The sequence below is a fragment of the Gracilinanus agilis genome, chromosome 1, assembly GCF_016433145.1.
Source record: "Gracilinanus agilis isolate LMUSP501 chromosome 1, AgileGrace, whole genome shotgun sequence".
In the NCBI taxonomy this organism is placed as follows: Eukaryota; Metazoa; Chordata; class Mammalia; order Didelphimorphia; family Didelphidae; genus Gracilinanus; species Gracilinanus agilis.
In genome coordinates this window covers 252314621-252334942 of record NC_058130.1, presented here as the reverse complement: position 1 = coordinate 252334942, position 20322 = coordinate 252314621, and the positions used below count along the sequence as shown (strand labels likewise).

The 20322-nt window shown below is 35.8% G+C and overlaps 1 protein-coding gene across 1 annotated transcript in view; it reads left to right on the top strand.

Moving 5' to 3' along the window:
• Nucleotides 1-8: 8 nt before the first annotated feature.
• Nucleotides 9-20322, top strand: part of DCAF10 (DDB1 and CUL4 associated factor 10) — a gene marked incomplete at its 5' end in the record, with an annotated part of 38714 nt that continues 18400 nt past the window's right edge. Inside the window, 2 exons of the mRNA XM_044660900.1 lie at nt 9-547; nt 18301-18414. Of these exons, the coding sequence (XP_044516835.1) occupies nt 9-547; nt 18301-18414 (653 nt within the window). The remainder of the gene's footprint in view (nt 548-18300; nt 18415-20322) is intronic.

Below are 20322 nucleotides of genomic sequence, written 5' to 3'. Positions count from 1 at the left end.
CCGACCCCTCCTCCAGCCCCCCCCGCGACCCCCGCGAGCCTCGCGACCCCCGAGATCCTCGCACGCCCTTGCGGACCCTGCCCACTAGCCCGGTGGCGGCGGGGACCTCGGCGGCGGCGGCGGCGCGCGCTGAGGAGCTCGCGGCCGGGGCCAAGGGCGAGCCGAGCCCCCAGTCCCCGCGCGCCGCCGTCGTCCACCCTTCCCCCCCTGACTCCCCCACAGCCAACTCCACAGCCGCCGCCGTCGCTGCTTGCCCTTCCGCCTACACCTTCTTCACCAGTCGGCTCAACGCCGGCGCCTCCCACTCCCCCTCCCCGTCCCCCGAGCCCAGGCGTGGGGGGGCCGGGCCGACCGGGCGCCCCATAGGCATCCCGCTCTTTCGTTGGCTGAAGAGCCGCACCCTGGGCCGGGGGCTGTACGTGGACCCGGCCCGGGACAACTTCCGAACGATGACTAGCTTGTACAGCTCCATCCACCCGGCAGACTCGGTGTACCTCAGCACCCGCACCCACGGCGCCGTCTTCAACCTGGAGTACTCTCCTGACGGGTAGGTCTCGGCCGCGAGTGGGAGGTCGGAGGGATGGGGAGGAGTAGGGATGTGGGGAAAGGTGGGGCTGCCTTCCCCTCTCTGGGCCTGGAGGAAGGAGGCAGGCAGGCCTCGCCAGCGGGGCGCATTTTCCGTGCCTCGACCCCCTCCCCCCCTCCATTATGTTCAAGAAATCCATGCCCCCAAATCCACGTACTTTTCCTTTGATCATTTGTGGCTGACCCATCTTGGCTTCATCAACCTTTGTTAGGCTTTTACTTGTGTGCCAGGCATTTTACGAATCTCCTGGAATTTGAAGATGCTAAAAAAACAGAGATGCTGTCCTCAAGGAGTTCATCTTCCATTGGGGAAGACATATGAATACATAGCTGTGTATCCAAGTCATTTTTATTAAGCATGTACTGGGTGCCAATTCAATTCTGTCAACATTTGTTAATCACCTGCTATGTGTCAGATATTGTGCTAAACACTGGGGATATGGTTAATAAAAAGAATAACAGGTCCATGCCCACCAGGAGCTTACCCTCTGATGGGGGAGATCAAAGGATAAGTAACTGTGGATCGAGGACATAGAGTGGACTGAAAGTCTTAGTACAGTTTTTTAAAAGGGTTTAAAACTTCTCCATGACTTTTGGAACGACCATATACAGAGTAGATGGAAGGTAATCTGCAGGGAAGACATTAGCAGATGTGGAAGGGGAAAGTAAGGAAAGCCTTCTGCAAAATGGTTGGTTCAATTCAATAAGCTTTCATTAAACACTTACTTTGTGTCAGGCACTGTGCTGGGTTACAGTTAATAAAGAGAGTCCCTTGCCCTCAAGGAACCCACAGCCTAATGGGGAGAGAGCACAACATAGGAGATAGTGCCCCAAAATTCTTAGTGCGGTTTTAAAAAAAGGGCTTTAAACTGTACTAAAATTTTTGGGATATATATACTGAAGTAAATGGACAGTTATCTTGGAGGGAAGGCACTAGCAGTTTGATGGAGGGCAGGAAGAGAATTCCTGCAAAAAGATGGAATCTGAGTGTAATATTCTATCACATTTCACAATACCTTTTCTTGAAATATTCCTCAAAAGACACCCCATTCGCTTAGGCTGCCATGGAAAGAACTGCTTTCAATATTTTTGACTCTTGAAGGAAGCTAGGGAAATTAAGTGACACAAGTTATTTGTTACAGAGAACAAACAGTGCAGAGGCACAGTGTACTGAGTAGGCCAGTGTAGGTCTAGACTGTGTGTAAAGGTGTCAAGTTTAAGAAGCCTAGAAAGATTAGGGGCCAAGTAGTGAAAGCTTTAAACGTCAAACAAGGACTATATTTGACTCTACAGGTAATAGGAGTTAAATAAATGGATGTGTGTGAGAGACATAGTTAGATTTGTCCTTTAGAAATATTACTTTGGTATTTGAATGGAGGATGTATTGAAATAGGATGAGTCTTGAAACAAGGAGACTAATTAGGAGTCAGTAAACATTTATTAAGTGCCTACTAGGTGGTGTTAGGGGCTAGGTGGGCATTTTGCTAAGCTTTTAAAAGAGGGCGTTTGCAAAAAAGAGGTGATGAGGTTGAACCCAGAGGGTAGGGTTAAGGTGTTGGCTGTGTTGAATGGAGAGAAGTATAGGAGAGATGCGAAGACAAGATATGATAGCAGATTAGATATGTGGGATGAATGTGAATGAAGAGTCAAGGTTGAAGACCTGGGTGACTGGAAGGATGATGGTGCCTTAGACTATAAAGGGAGAGCTGGCAAGAAGGGACAGTTTGGGAGGAAAGATGAGTTCTTTCTGTTTTGGAAGTGTTGAGTTTGAGATGTCTAAAAGGAAATTGGTAATGTAAGACTGGATTGCAGGAGAAAATTTCAGGTTTTATCTATAGAATTGAGAATTATCTGCATAAAGATAATAATTGAACCCAGTTTCCCAGTTAAGATAGTGTAGAAAGAGGTGCCAAACATTTCCTGGGTAACATTCCTGAGTACCCCATGAGCCAGATTAAAATGTTATTGGGAAACATTTATACAAATATGTTTAAACATAGATATTATATATTAAAATATGTCAATAGCCTTACGCAGAGTTCTTATAGATTTATAGCATACAGGGCCTAGCATCAGGAGTCGCTTCAAATATAGTCTCAGACATTTCCTACCTTTGTGACTGTGGGCAAGACACTTAACCCTTTTGGGCTCAGTTTCCTCCTCTGTAAAATGAGGTGGAGAAAGAAATGGCAAACCATTCCAGTATCCTTGCCCAGAAAACCTGAAACAGAGTCATGAAGAGTTAAAAAAGATTAACCAAAACAAAAACAAATCCTTAGGGATGCTTATATCTGTTAATGAGCCTCATTTCTATCTGAGTTTGACACTACTGGTGAAGAGATAGATGGAAAGAAATTACATATATAATTGCTATACCTTGTCTTGGTATTAGTAATTTCAAGAACTTTGAGACTTATGTTATTGGATTCCCTAAAACAGGTACCAAACTGTGAAAAAGGACATTGGATCTTTTCAGTTTTGCATTTATTGATATTATGAAATAGTGGCACTAGAATATTGAATAGTTTTCCTATAGACCCATGAGAAGACTGACTGGATCAGGAAGAAAGGAAGCTCAGTAGCTCTAGGCACAGGTTTTTCTTCCTAGTTCTGACTTTCCCTGCCCCTTCTGAAAGGCACTGAGGGATTTACTGTTTTGATCACACTATAAGAGGATGAAAAATGACACTACCAGTTCTTTCTGCTACCCCAGAGTCTGCAAAGTTATAACATCAATAACTAGACTGAGGTCATAATACATCCTTCTGTATCTGTTGTTCAGATCAGCCAGTGGGTGCAGGATTGGAAATACAGCCTTAGAGATTGAAGAGGGAAATGATTGTAACAGGCACAATGGTGTTTGGAGGGAAGAGTTTAAAAAGAACACAGAAGGAAAAGAGGATAAAAGGTTGAACTAACTTTTGCCCTGCTTGGTTAGTAGAGGTTTGTGAAGACTAGGTTTGGGATGAACCCTCAATTTTAGGATGACCCAAATTTTATTAAGATCTGATATGCTAGACACTGGAGATATACATATAAAGATTTTCCTGTTCTCAAGAGATTAAAAAATAGATGTGTAAGTATATGCAGAATAAATATGGAGCGAATAAACACAAATGCAAGGTAAATTCAAGGTTGTTAGAGAGGAAGGAGGGCAATAGCAGTTGGGATTAAGAAAAGATTATTGTAGAAAGATGCTGTAGGGATAACATTGGATAATTGAATGAAAAATGTTTCGAAAAATTGAGTGGTCTAGGAGTTTTGTAAGTTTTTTTCTGTGCTTTTGTTTAATCTGGCTTATGATGTCATTCATGTTCTTATGTTAGAAATGTTGAGAAGTTAACACTTTTCATTCCTTTTCTTAGTAGAAATTGTACAATAATGAGGACCAATCCAGTCATGGCAAAAATATATTCTTCTTTAAGTTTTTGTTAGTTAATAGTGATGACTTGGAATCTGTATAGAGAATTTTAATCTTTAGATTTTATAAAAGAGCCTTATAGAATGCCATTAGATGAAACAGGTAGAATGAAGTTTAAATTATATACATTGTTTACAAAGAAAGAAAGAAGAGATCCTACTTTTTTTTTTTATGAGGTAAATGAGGTCCCAAGTTAGGGCGAGGAGAGAGAGAAAGCAGATTCCACTTCAGCAACCAATTAATGAAACTGAGATCTCAAATAAAACTTCCCCTTTGAAGGATGAGATAATCCAGTGGTTCCCAAACTTTTTTGGCCTACCACCCCCTTTCCAGAAAAAATACTACTTAGTGCCCCCTGTCACATACTATCACCACTCCCTTAACAGTTATTCACCACCCCCAAATGCACCTGTGGCCATCATTGCTTCCCCTGGATTGCTGCAGCACCCACCACCGGGCAGTGGTGCCCACTTTGGGAATCACTGAATAATCTTTAAAATAAGAAGATAATGGATTCTCCATTTCTATTATAGAGAGTTCTTTCAGATACCTAGATAATTGAAACATCTATTTCTTTTGAGTTAGTAGCATTTATTAAGTGCTATACTCTAGTGACAATTTGGGATGCTAAGAACTAAGGACATTTCTTCATGTTGTAGGGTTTTTCTGAATTAGGAAATTTCTGAATTTAATTAGGTTGAGGCATAAAAAGATAACCTATTCATTACCCTGTTGCCCTTTAAAATGGCATTTTATGGTTCTTCCATCCTAGACCATAAATCTTTCTTTTCAGCTATGATAACCATTTAAATTAGTAATCCAAATAAACTGACATTAAAATTGCTATATCTCACACAGTGTTAAACCAAGAATTTAAAAAATAATTAAGCATATTCCATCATTTTTACTAAAAATTATTGATAATATTTTTACTGAGAATAAGGAATTGATGCAGTTAAAAATAAAACAATTTAAAAATGTTTATTTCATTTTCATCTCATCTGTTTTTATTTCTAGTTTGTTTATAATGCACATAAATTGATAGAAGTAGGTATAATTTATGAATATACAAAGATTGAAAATATACCCAGTTTTTTTTAACTAATAAAGCTTGCATGACCAATAAATTTGGAGATCTCAGACATAACATAGGTTGTGGGAAGCCAATAAGAGAATAGATAAAAATCTGAGACTCCTCTTTTGACCCCTTTTGTGATCCTTGTAATTTTTTGTTGAAAAGTATTGCGGCCTTATTGTAAAGCTTTAAGTTCCTAGCTAAACAGATGTTAAATGGTTAACCCTTTCCCCCTTTGGCCAGGAATGCAGCTGCCTGATATAGCCAAAGCCAAAACCTTAGCGGGGGCAATTCGACCCTAAGAGGGATATTCCCCGACTTGGTTTTCTGATAAGAACCCAGTCAAAATTCAGCCTTGGCCTTGTTCTATTCTGAAGCCAATGTTTTGTGTTTTGATATGACATAATTTATAACTTCTGTGCATCTGCAAAGTTTCAGGGGGGTTTTTGTGTGTGAAATGAGTCTTGGAAATATATATAATAAACTCCATGCTCCGGGAGACAGAGCTGGAAGCATGAGGTAAAAGATGTTCAGTGTCCCGATATTTCCTTATCAACTAAACTGTCCTTATAAGATTATCAGAGATGATAAATAGATCTTGACAATAGGTAAACTGAAAAAAAGAATTGGAAGGGATTATAGAGGTCACTTTATCTAGTCCCTTTATTTTACAAATGAGGAAAACTAAGATTCTGAGATAGTTGCCTGTCCAGGGTCATACAATGAATTAAAGGAAGTACTAAAACTAGAACTTTTATCTGGACATGAGTATAGCCCATCTCTTTTTTGGAGGCCCTCAAGGTTTGAACTTTAAAAAGATATATTTTTTCATTTGCATGTAATAACAATTTTTAACATGTTTTCCAAAATTATAGGTTCCAAACTGTCTCCCTACCTCCCTGAGCTGGTAAGCAATTCATCTGGGTTATGCTTGTATAGTCAGTCATGCAAAACATCTTTTCAGATTGGTCAAGTTGTAAGAGAATCCTCATATAAAACCAAAACCCGGAAGTACAAATACATCAAATAAAATAAAGTGAAAAATAGTATGCTTTGATTTGCATTCAGACTTCATCAGTTATTTCTTTGGAGGTGGGATAGCATTTTTCATCATGAATCCTTTCATAGTTATCTTGGTTCATTGTATTGCTGAGAGCAGCTAAGTCTTTCACAGTTGATCATCTCACAGTTTTGCTGTTAACTGTGTACAACGTTCTTCTGGTTCTGCTTCTTTCACTGCATCAGTTCATGTCAGTATTCCAGGGTTTTCTAGAATCATTCTGCTCATCCTTTCTTACAACACAATAGTATTCCATCACAATCAGCCATTCCCCAATTGATGAACATCCCCTTAGTTTCCAGTTCTTTGCCACACCAAAAGAGTTGTCATGAATATTTTTGTACAAATAGGTCCTTTACCCTTTTTTTTTTATCTCTTTGGGATATAAGCCTTTAGTAGTGGTATTACTGGATCAAAGTTTGCAGTTTTATAATCCTTTGGGTATAGTTCCAAAGTCCTTTTGTGTGAATGGTTAGATCAGTTCACAATTCCACCAACAATGTATTAGTAGCTCAATTTTTTTAGCTAAAATTTTTTAATCATTTATTAATATTCATTTTTAATATGGTTACATGATTCAAGCTCCTACTTTCCCCTTCACCCCCCCCCCCCGTCTCCCCCCCACCCATGGCCGATGCACATTTCCACTGGTTTTAACATGTGTCCTTGTTCAAGACCTATTTCCAAATTGTTATTAATTGCATTGGTGNCACATTTCCACTGCTTTTAACATGTGTCCTTGTTCAAGACCTATTTCCAAATTGTTAGTTGCATTGGTGTGGTAGTTTCGAGTCCACATCCCCAATCATGTCCTCCTCAGCCCATGCGTTCAAGCGTTTGTTTTTCTTATATGTTTCCTCTCCTGTAGTCCTTCCTCTGAATGTGGGTAGTAGTAGCTCAATTTTGCTATATCTCCCCCCAACACTTGTAATTTTCCTTTTCTGTCATATTAGTCAATCTGATACGTGTGAGGTGATAACTTGGAGTTGTTTTAATTTGCATTTCTCTAATAAATAGTGATTTAGAGTATTTTTTCATGTGACTCTAGATAGCTTTGATTTATTTATCTGAAAACTGTTTTGAATGAATTTGATTCACTTCTCAATATTTTAGAAAAGAGATCTTTATCAGAGAAATTTGCTATAAAAATTTTCCCCAGTTTGTTGTTTCCCTTTTAATCTTGGTTTTAATCTTTTAATCTTTAATCTTGGTTGCATTGGTTTTGTTTGTACAACTCCTTTTAAATTTAATATGATCAGGGGCAGCTAGGTGACTCAGTGGGGTTGTGTGAGAGTCAGGCCAGGAAGCAGGAGGGCTTGGGTTCAAATCTTGCCTCTGACACTTACTGTGACTCTGAGCAAATCACTTAACATTCATTGCCTAGTCCTTACTGCTTTTTTTAAAATTTTTGCCTTGGAACCAATACTTAGTATTGATAAGACAAAAATAAGGTAAGTGCTTTAGGGGGAAAAATAATCAAAATTATTCATTTTATATTTTGGAATGATCTCAGTCTCTGGTCATAAATTCTTAAATAAATCTAACAGGTAAAGTATTCCATGCTCCCTTAATTTGCTTATGGAATCTCTATGTCTAAATTATAAACCCATTTTGACTTAGTATAGGATGTGAGATATTAGTCTATACCTGGTTTCTGCCATATTGTTTTTCAGTTTTCCCAGCAATTTTTGTCAAATAGTGAATTCTTCTCCCAAAAGCTGGAATCTTTGGGTTTTTCAAACTAGTTTGCTATGGTCATTTACAACTGTATAGTGTGTGTACCTAGTTCTTTGATTTTGCCTTTTTTTTTCCTTAGCCAGTACCAGATTGTTTTGATGATTATTGCTTTATTGTACAGTTTGAGATCTGGTATGATTAGACCACCTTCTTCCACATTTCTTTTCATTAATTTTCTTGATATATTCTCAATCTTTTTGTTCTTGCAGATTATTTTTTCTTAGTTCTATAAAATAATTTCTTGGTAGTTTGATTGGTATGACACTGAATAATTACATTAATTTAGGTAGAATTGTCATTTTTATTACATTAGCTTGGCTTACTCATGAGCAGTTAACATCTTCTTAGTTGTTTAGATCTGACTTTGTAATCATGTTCATATAATTAATTCGTCTTGGCAAGTAGACTCCCAAGTATTTTTATATTGTTTAGAGTTATTTTAAGTGGATTCTCTATCATTTACTGATGGACTTTGTTAGTAATGTATAGAAATACTGATGGTTTATATGGGTTTATTTTGTATCCTGCAACTTTGCTAAAGTTATTATTTCAACTAGTATTTTAGTTGATTCTTTAGGATTCTTTTATACCATCATATCTGCAAAGAATGGTAGTTTAGTTTCCTTATTGCCTACTTTAATTCTGTTTCTTTTTCTTTCTTTACTTACTTTATAGATAGCATTTTTAGTACAATATTGAATAATAGTGGTGATAATGGGCATCCTTGCTTCACCCCTGATCTTATTGGGAAGATTTCTAGTTTATCCCCATTATGAATAAAACTTGCTGCTGATTTGATTTTTATTATATATCATCTTAAGGAAAGCTTTATTCCTATGCTTTCTAACGTTGTTTTTTTTGTTTTTAATAGAAATGGGTGTTACATTTTGTCAAAATCTTTTTCTGCATCTATTGAGATAATCATGTGGTTTCTTTTGGTTTTACTATTGATATGATCAGTTATACTGATACTTTTTCTAATTTTGAACCAGCCCTGCATTCCTAGTATAAATCCTACTTGGTCATAGTGAATGATTGTTGGGATATTTTGCTGTAGTCTCCTTCATAGTATTCCATTTAATTTTTTTGAATCTATATTCATTACAGAAGTGGATCTAAGATTTCTTGATTTGTTTTTGCTCTTCTCAGCTTAGGTATCAGCACCATATATGTATCATAAAAGAAATTTGAATAGGGCTCTTTTACCTCTTTCCATATAGTTCATATCATATTGGGATTAAATATTTAAATGTTTGGTAGAATTCACTAGTGAATCCATCTGGTCCTGGGGAGTTTTTTTCTTAGGAAATACTTTGATGGCTTGTTTCAACTTCTTTTTCTAAAGGTTTGAACTTCTGAAAACTCTTTCTTATCCAGATTTGTCCAAATTTGTCTTGTTTGTTTTAAAACAATTGTTCTGATTGTATATATTGGATTTGAAGACTCTGGGAAGAAATAGACAATTGTGCAGGAAAGAAACAGCATATGCACAGCTATCTGTATTAGTTACCTTTTGGATTGTAACCATTTTAGAATCAATACTGTATATTGGTTCTAAAGCAAAAGAGCCATAAGGATGGAGGTTAAGTGTCTCAGGCCATATTTGAACCTAGGACCTCCCATCTCTAGGCTTGGTACTCAATCCACTGAGCCATCCAGCTGCCCCCTTATAACTCTTTTTCTTAAATAGTACTAGATTGTTTTGATAATTACTATGTTGTTATATAATTTGAGTACTGCTAGAGTACTTCCCTTCACATTTTTTTTCATTGATTTCCTAAGTATTCTTGACCTTGTTCTTCCAGATGAATTTTATTTTTTCTAACTCTATAAAATAATTCTTTGGTAGTTTGATTGGTATGGCACTGAGGTAGAATTGTCATTTTCATTATATTGGCTTGACCTACTCATAAGCAATCAATATTTCTCCAGCTGTTTAGATCTTTCTTTGTTTTTGTGAAGTTTTGTAAATATGTTCATGTAGTCTCTGGGTTTGTCTGGGTAGGTAGATTTCCAAATATTTTATGCTATCTGCAGTAATCTTAAATGGAATTTTTTGGTAATATAGATAGTTCTCACTTTACATACATTTGCATTATGCAAATTCAACTTTAGGTAAAGAGTTCTGAAAGAAATCTATATTCCCCCAAAACCCATCTATGTTAACTTTACTATACAGTACTATGCTCTCTCTCTGCTCCTGGGCTCTGAGCTCTGAGGACTCCTCTTTCTCTGACCTTTTTGCTTTACTCCATCTACCCACCTGTGTGTCTGATCACATGTCTGTCCCCTCCCTCTGAGTGTCAACTGTGTTCTTCTGTGTCCATGTCAGTTCACATGTGTCTCACCCCTGTATATTGTTTCTCTTGGTTTGGTCCAGGTGCCCACATGGCTGGCCCTATTCCTCTCCTCCCTCAACATGTTCCTTCTGCTCTGTCCTTGGCTCCCATATATCCTTGAACTGTGTGCTGGCCCTTTTCCTTCCTAGACCTTCATAGGCCTTACTCCCTTCCTCATGTTCTTGCCTAAGTTTGTATTATATAAAAATAGTTTAAGGGTCTTATGTAAAGTGAGAACTGTCTGTATATAGAAATGCTGCTCAGTAATGTGTGTTTGTTTTATATCCTGCAACTTTGCTTAAGCTGAATGTTTCAATTAGTTTTTTAGTTGATTCCCTGGTTTTCTAGGTATTGCAGGATCTCATTTATGTGACCCTTTGAGTAAGTTAAAAATTGTGCATAATAGTGAACTCCATTATTTAGTAAGTATTTATTATATGAACATACATAGCTAGGCATTTTATTATTGTTAATGAAACAAAGGGAAGTACTGTTCTGATGCACAACACATCTTGTTACAAGTGAGAACTCCAGACAATGCAAAACAGAGTAATGATTCACACTAACACTTCTTAGGGTGAGGGTGAGGGTGAACTGCTTTTGAGACTACCCCACTTGGGAAAATGGCATGGATTTAGCTTATAATTAAAATTTTTATTTTACATATTTTTTTCTGCCTTACTTTTTTTCAATTGTCAGTTGCATATACCTGAATTGTTGTGGTGTCATTTGTGTTTAAAATGGGGCCTTACTGTATACTATCATATCATCTGTAAAGAGCAGTAGTTTTGTTTCTCTATTGCCTGTTTTTATTCCTTCATTTTCTTTTTCTTATTGTTATCACTCACATTTTTAATACAATATTGAATAATAATGTTGGTAATGGAAATTCTTGATTTACTTCTCATCTTATTGGGAATGCTTCTAGTTTATCCCTATTACAGATAATACTTCTTATTTTAGATAGATACTATCCGATTGTCAGTTTTACTGGTATATAATTGGACAAAATAACTTCTAATTAATTTTATCTTCATTAGTGGTACACTCACCCTTTTCACTTTTCATACTAGCAGTCTGGTTTACTAATATTTATTAATCAAATTAACCAGTGGTTTTTTTTCACTCATAAAACCAATTTATTTGCTAATTTAATGATTTAAAGAAATTTTCCACTTTATTAATCTCTCCTTTGATTTTCAAGATTTTCTTTGTGTTTGGGCTTTTTTTAAATGTGTTCTTTTTCTAGTTTTTTTAGTTGCATTCTCAGTTCAATGATTTGCTGTTTTTCCTCTTTTATTAATGTACCTATTTAGAATTACAAAATTTCCCCTAAGTACTAACTTGGCTGTATCCCACAAATTTTGCTTTGTTGTCTTGTCATTCTTTTTAATGAAGTTATTGTTTTTTTGACCCACTCATTCTTCAGGATTAGATTATTAAATTTCTGGTTAAATTTTTAAAAATGCTTACTTTCCTTCCTAAAAACTACTCTTAAGGCTGTGTGTGTGTGTGTGTGTGTGTGTGTGTGTGTGTGTGTGGTGAGGCTAGGCAAATAGGTTTAAGTGACTTGCCCAAGGTCTTAGAACAAGGAAGTTTCTGAAGTCACATTTGAACCCAGGTCCTCCCAACTCCAGTTCTGAAGCTCTATCTACTATGCCACCTTGTTGCAGTTTTTGTGAAGATGCCAAGTACAGTTGAGGAAAAGGTATACTCTTTTCTATTTTCATTCAATTTTCTTTTCCTCTGAACTTTCTTAAGCTTATTAAAGTCCTTAAATTGTAGTGACCAGAAATTAACCCTAGATGGAGTTTGAAGAAGGCAGACTTGGAAGCCATGTCCTTATTGCTATCCAGGATCACAGCTTTTTTTTGATTGCCACATCATATTCTTGATTCATATTGAGTTTGCAGCCCAATAAAACCCCAAGAACTGAGACATACTGTGTTGTTTAATCCTATACTTGTGAAGTTGATTGTAAATATGACTTTATTTTTATTTCTATTGAATTCAGAACCCAGGAGTTCTTAACCCATTTTTACTGTTTTGAAGTTCCTTAGTAGTCTAATGAAGTCAGTCTCTTCTCAGAATAATTTTTTTTAGCACATACAATAAAATTTTCAAAGAAAAATGTTATGTTGAAAGAGTTATCAAAATAGTTTAAATAAAAACAAAAAACCAAGCTATCAGACCCCAGCATAAGAACCCCTTATTTAACCTCTCAAGATCTTTTTTGATTCTGTCAACCACTCTCATCTTTGTGTCATCTGCAGTTTGTTGTTCATGTTACCTATGCCTTTTTCTCAGTCAAGAGAAAGTACTACAGCCAAGAATCAAGTACAGGCCAAGTATCGATCCATGAGTATTTGTCAGCTACTTTTTGATTCTAGCCATCTAAACAGTTCTAAATCTACCTAATTACATTCTTGCCTACTTCTTTCCATTTTCTTTTAAAGAATATTCCAAGATACTTTATAAAAAGCTTTACTAAAATCTAAGTAAGTACTAGGGATATATATCCCTAGTATTTTCCTTATCTACAAATTTAGTAATCCTGTCCAAAAAGGGAAATGTGATTAGTTTTGGCATAATTTAATTTTGGTGAAGGCACTGTTTCATTATCTAGACATTTAGCGATTTTGATGGTGCATTCTAGAACTTCCTCAGCAATCAAAATTAAGCTTACTGACTTATAGTTTGCAGACACTTAAACTCTTTCCCTTTGTGAGAATCAGGAAGCCATTTCCCCTTCTCTATTGACAACCATTTGAAAGAATTTTTTTAGTCACTAATAATAAAAAAATGAAAGTCAAAACAACTCTGAAGCCTCTCTTTTTGCCCAACATATCCTCAAAGTTAAAAAAAAATGGGGAAAGTAAAATGTTGTAGAAGCTGTGGAAAGATAGTACTATCTTTGATGTACTACTAGTGAGCATTTAAATTAGAATTCTGGAATTTGCAATTTGGAATTCTAAGAAAATGATTAAAATGTTGATTGTCCTTTAACCCAGAAATCTCACTACTAGACATATAACCAAATAAAAATCAAAAATAGAAAGTAAGGTTCAATATATACCAAAATATTTTTAAAGGAGGACTTTTTTTTTGTGGTAGCAAAAAACTGGAAACAAAGGTAGATATCTGTTGGATGGATGGGTAACTTGTGGTACATAAATGTAATGGAATATTACTTCACTTGAAAAATGATGAAAACCAGGAGAATGTTGTACATAGTAACAGCAGTATTGTGGAATGAGCAACTGTGATAGACTTAGCTACTTTCAGCAATACATTGAATGATCCCAGGACAATTTGGAGAGATTTGTAACAAAGAATGCTATTTACCTCCAGAGAAAGGACTGTTGGAGTTGGAATGCAGATGAAAGCACACAATTTTTCACTTGTTTATTTGGGTTTTAGTTTTATCTGATTATTCACTTACAAGAATAAACAATATAGGAATGTTTTTCATGATGATACATGTATACATGATGATAACATGTATATATGAATTGTTTGTCAGCTCCAGGAGGAAGGGAGACAAATTAGATCATATAACTTTGGAAAACTTCCGTGGAAATTTGTTGTTTAATGTAATTGGTATAAATAATAAATGATGAATATGAAGAATACAAGGAAGCATGGGAAGTTTTATGTGAACTGATTTTGATGGAAAGTGAAATCAGAAAATAATAGAGAATCAGAAAAACACACTGTTCATCTCCCATGCCTAGAATTCTCTCCCCTCTCCTCTCTGCTCCCTGCCTTCCCCTTGTCTCATTCAGGTCTTAGCTGAAGTTTTACCTTCTGGCTTCCCCTTTGAGATTGCTTCTAATCTGTTCTATATTTACCTTGTTTTTGTATAATTGTTTATTTATTCTTTCCCCCATTAGAATCTGAGCTTCTGAAGAGCTGGGGTGGTCTTTTACCTTTCTTTAAATAACCCAGCCCTTAGTTCAGTGCCTGGCACACACAGTAGGCACTTAATAAATATTCTTGTCTTGGCCAGACAATGACTATCACAATATAAAAGAAAAGAGCAAATAAAACAAAACTAAATTGAAAGCTGTATAATTATAATGACCAAGGTTGCTTTTTAAGAAGAGATGAGAAAATGCACCTCCATTCTTTTGCAGAGGTTGGGGAATTAGGTACTGTATTGCATATACTTTCAGAATTGGTTGATGTATTGGTTGGTTTATTTTTTCCCCCTATTTTTTTATTCTTTGTAACAGGGTGGCTCTCTGGAATGGGGAGGGAAGAAGACTATATTTGGAAATGAAGATGATACGAAAATGAAAGATGATTTTTTAAAACATTCTCTCCTTAGCCATAGTTGTAAGGGTTATGGTTGTTAGGTATGTTTTCCTCCATTTGTTTCTTTTGCATTGATTTTTAAAATCCTCTTTTAAGTTAAACTTTCATTTTGCATATATTACTTTATTATTGGCATATTCTCACAAGTTTACCCCTCCCTCCCCCTTTGAGTACCTGGGCACTGCATTCTCACTTTTGGAGTGTTAGGTTGAATAATTGCCTCCATATTGAGGTCTAAAACACAAACCTGAGAGATTGTATCAGCCCTTGACATTGGCTAGGGGCAAGGGAGGGTTATGGTAAAAAGATTTTTTTTAATTTAAATATTTTATTTTTTTAGAAAAATTTTCCATGGTTACATGATTCATGTTTTTATCAAGTAAAAAGATTTTAATGTTTCATTGTTCCTGTGTTTCATGATGCTTTTGCCTTGTGGATGTTTTCTGTCTTCTTATCTTATGGCTTTAGCTGTGCTTATATTTGGTACATAATTCCTTTTTCTGAAGTTGGTGAATTGAAAGACATGGAAAACAAATTATAAGCACCATCTAGTCCTCAGAATTTATCATCTGACTCCCTGCAGAAATAAGTTTGCATTTTATTTTTGTTTGAACCCTTGATTTTTGATGAGGGAACTCTTGCAAATGCAGATCAGCAATAGTTTTGTGTTTTTTTTTGTCTTAGACTGTTATCTGGGGGGGGGGGGGGGGGGGGCGGGGTTAGTGAAAGCCAATGATTTTTCCAAGTGGCATGGCCAATATATGTTGGAGGTGGAACCCCAGGTGTTTTAGAAACTGACTCTGTCCAATATCTGTCTAATCTTGTGGTTGATAAGGAAGCCAAAGTTCCCCAAATGAAAATGGCTATAAGACAAAAATACTCATTGTTGAACTATTTGTAAAATCGGTCCTTGTTCTCTATTACTTTAACATTTATGTTTCTATCTATTCTTGGTCCTAGAAGAATCTCTTTGTCATTGCCATACTAATTATCAGGCTCCACTTAAAAAAAATGATTTGAATATTAAAGATTTGAAGGACCTTTGGGAAAACTGGTAAAGCCCTTGAATATTTTTGCAACGATGACTTTCACTGTGATTGTATTGTAAAAATCAAATGTGAAGTAAATAATGGATTATCATACTGTTACATGATTTTTGTGAATAAATTATAACAAATATCAACATTTGATTCTTTGTTTCAAGAATTAGCACAATCATGCTAATTATGCTGTGAACAAAAGTGAAGATTTTTTAAAGGCTGTCTTAATGATACTGTTATACAGTTTTGTTGAATAAATTAGAACAAAAATAATACTTGATTTACTCTGTTCTAAGAATTGGCAGAGTTGCAGTTTTACATTCTATTTTATTAAATAGAAGATATGAATTTTTTTCTTTATTTTTTTCTTTTATTTTTCAGGACAAAGTCTCAGTAAAAAATTTTTATCCACTAATTTACTTTTTGTTTTTTTGTTGGGCCCTGTTCTTCACACTGTGTTACCATTCCTTGATTGGGATTTACCTAAATCTCTCAACTCCTATTGTTGACTCACATTGTCATAATTTGGAGAATTTTTCTATTTTGGTTCTGCTACTCCTATTTGTTGCTAACTTTTGAGGATTTTTACACACTTATCTCATGTCACCTCTGACCTCATTGTCTAGGGCAACGAATGGTTCTGGCAGTTAAATTCTATGTGACTGAGGTTCCCTAGTGGTAGACTATCTAGATCACAGGTTTAATATTTTTCAGACAAGGGAGATAAAGCCTAGTAAAAACTGCAACTATAAAAAATAATTTAAAAGTGGCAGCAAACATTCTCGAGTTGAAGTGTATATATAAATCAAGGAAGTCAACAAGCATTTGTATACCTGATATATACTAGGCACTGTGTTTAGGCTTTGGGGATGCAGATAAAATAAGTAACATCATTTCTACTCACAAGGAGCTTATATTCTAAGGGGCAAACAACAAGGACATGTAAATAAATACAGAATGAAAACAGGAAAGGCTTTACACAGAAAATGGTTCTTGAATTGTGTTGAAGGAAGAGAGAACTATTATGAGGGAGAGGTGAGGAAGGAGGTGTATTCTAGGTTTGGAGAGGTGGCCATTGCAAAGGCACAAAAACAGGAGATGGAACATCCTGTTTGAGGACCAGAGAGAAAGCCAGATTAACTGCATCCCACATATTACAAGGTGAATAATGTACAATGAAGCTACAAAGCTATAAAGATAGGGTGGAGCTAGGTTGTGAATAGCTTTAAAAGCTAAATAGAGGAGAGGCAGTTGAAAGCTATTGGGATTTATTGAGTAGGAGAGTGATGTGGTCAGATTGACTTTTTTTTTTTAAACCCATATCTTCCGTCTTGGAATCAATACTGTGAATTGGCTCCAAGGCAGGAGAGTGGTAAGGGGAGGCAATGGGGGTCAAGTGACTTGCCCAGGGTCACACAGCTGTGAAGTGTCTGAGGCCAGATTTGAACCTAGGACCTCCCATCTGTAGGCCTGACTCTCAATCCACTGAGCTACCCAGCTGCCCCCCCAGATTGACTATTAAGGAAAATCACTTTGTAGTAATGTGGAGATTAGAGTGAAATTGGAGAAAGATTTGAAATAGGAAACCAAGTAGGAGTACGTTGCATTAATGTAGGGGAGAGGCAATAAGAGTGAACTAAGGGAAGTATACTGGGAGAGCAGAAAGAAGGGATGTGTGGAGGTAGAAACTAAGATTTGGCAAATGATTGGTTATATGAAATATGAGACATTTGGGTATAATCCCAACTTTAAGAAGAACCTGGAAAAATGATAGTGCCTTCTAAAGAAATAGAGAAGTTTGGAAGAGGGAGGGATAGGTTTGAGAGGAAAGGTACTGGGTTCAATTTGGGGTATGTTGAGTTTGAGACTCCTCCAGGATATTTAATTTGAAATGTCCTATAGAAAATTGGTGATTTGGGATTGAAGCTCAGAGGTAAGACCGAATTTGAGTGTTTAGATCTGGGAGTCATTAGTTATAGAGATGATACTTAAACCTGTAGAAACTGATGATGTCACCAAAGGAAATATGGCAAGAAAAGGCTTAGGGCAAGAAGCTTGTTAGAATATCTAAAGTTAGAATTCATGATCTGATTTGATGAATCAGAAAAGGAAACTGAGAAGAAACAAGTAGACATGTATAGGAGGAGAATTGAGAGACTGTTTCGAAGAGAGGCCACAGAGAAGAGTATTCAAAAAGAAAGGATGGTTAATAGTGTCAAAAAAGACTGTCGAATCTGGCAATTAAGAGATCATTGGTCACTTTGCAGAAAGTTATTTCAGTCTGGGGATAAGTCAGATTAAATAATTATTATGGGCACAAAATATATAGGGGATCATGGACTATTTGATATAATTTAATTAAGTAGACTTGGGTAATATTTCAGATATATTTTATCAACTTTACCTATCTAAATTCATAAAAATACATATTTGAAAATAAATTTTTCCTAATATTTTAATTTGTTTATATAAAAAAATATAACTGAAAATACTGCATATTTTGCAGTATTATTTTCTTTTGAACATTTCTCACTTTGTAATCATTTGTGAAGAATTATAAAAGCCATGTGAATATTGATATTTGAGTCTTAGTATATATTGAATTTACCAATTGAGTATAAAATGGGTATGAGTAGGCATAATTTCACTGAAAAGAGTAAGACTTCATTGACTAAGAGAAATGCTAGCAAGCTCTAAAAAAGAAAATAATGTTTACTTTCTTTTAGGTCAGTGTTGACAGTTGCTTGTGAACAGACCGAAGTTCTCCTTTTTGACCCTGTATCTTCAAAGCACATTAAAACGCTCTCTGAAGCTCATGAGGACTGTGTAAATAATATCAGGTTAGTAAGTTATTTAGTGGGGGAAAAAACAGCATGGCCTTAAGGTGTTTGGGTTTGCAAATTATTGAAAACACATTATGTCTAATTTTTTGAATATCATTTGAGGAGTGAGATATTCCATTTACCTTTTAATATTTCAAGTAAACATATTCCCTTAGGAATGAAAACTTCTTTTAAATACGTATACATACACATACATACTCATATACCACACACACATATACACACACGTGGGGGGAAGAGAGAGTGTGTGTGTGTGTGTGTGTGTGTGTGTGTGTGTGTGTGTGTGTGTGTGTGTCTAGACCTATACAAACTTGTCTCTGGAGTCATTATGATTTGCAGTTATACTATGCTACAATATAGTGATGCCCTTTAGTGTTTTCATGTGTGTATAGTGGTTTTTGTTTTTGCCTCTATTTGAGGTAGCTCTATCCTGCTTTGATTTGGGGTTCTTTGTATTTGCTTTTAATCATTTTCTGTCTCTTTTATCAGTGACAGTGTGCCTGCTGTGACCTCATTTTATTGTCTTTTCTATGGCCTGGGAAAACAAATAACCAAGGTTCCTTCCACAGGATCTTTGACTTTTAGCACTGAAAGAGACTTTGCTAGTCATCTTGTATAATTGTTTAGTTTTATGGAAGTGAAAATTGAGCCCCTCTGAGTTGATTACTTGTCCAAAGTAAACTGCTAATCACTGAACTAGAACTCCCTACTTATAGTCTTTCTATTCTACAACATTTATTAGAATTGTGTATATGTTTAGTAAATCTGCTCCAAGTAAGCCATGATTAAAATACATGAGTTTCATTTCAGAGGCTTTAAGGGTCAAAGAGGTTGGTCAGCTGTTAGAGAAAGTTGAAGTTGTTTGAAAAGTGACATCTGGTTTCAAAAACTATCTTGTGAGAATGAATATATGAGATAAAAACTTATTGTTGTGTATGTAGAGCCATTTGCTTCTTGTGGTGGTAGGGAATAAAGGACATTTAAATTGCATTCCCTATCATAACAGTTTACTCTCATAATTCAGGTAGTTTTTGCATGATAATTTGCTGTTAAAATCATTGATTCTAATACTTTTTTAGTGCCACATTTTTTTTAATGCCCCAGACAGTTCAGCATGATAGAGACTTGTGTTTTATATTTTGAAATAAATTATAGATTTGTTAAGGCTAATATTTCTAATTATGGATTGTGGAAGGAAAAACAGTCATATTTGTCTAAAGAAATTGAAATGTTTGAAATGTAATTTGTTCTCTTTTGTATTTTTCTTTATGATTAAACTCATGCTCTGCCATGAGTATTAAAACTAACATGTTTTTTAAAGGATTCAGCTTTGCAAAGAACACAAATTGGAAGAATTAGGGAAAAAGACAAAGCATTTTGTTCTTTGTAAGTCATTGCATTTACCAATGAATAGAATGTTCATGACAGTTTAAGATGTCACTGAAGTTTTACAGTATTGTAGGATCGTATATTGTTTGTACTCTTGGTGGATATGTAGGTGGATTTTTGATGCAATAGAACTGAGCTGGGATTTCTCCAGGTACGTTTCGGAGATTAAGGAGTGTTCAAGACTTTTTTTTTCTCACGAGTCTTCAGATTTTGGTCTAGTATAGTCTCTTGAAATTAATTTACTAATGGTAGTTTACAGGGTTCCCAGTTATCTTACAATTCCATTTATTTTTGTAAGTTTGCATTGAGCTCTTTATTTCATAGATAGCTAACTTTTTTGGGAAGGTGTGGAGAAAGATTATCTGGATTATAAATTGTCTAGACACCCTTGCATTTATCCCTCTTTTCTGCTCTGAATTTTGAGGATTTTGTGGCTCATTAGCACTTTCACAGGTAAGGAAGATTTATATTGGGGTCAGTGAACATGTCTGAAAAATTCTCTTAATCAGAGATTAG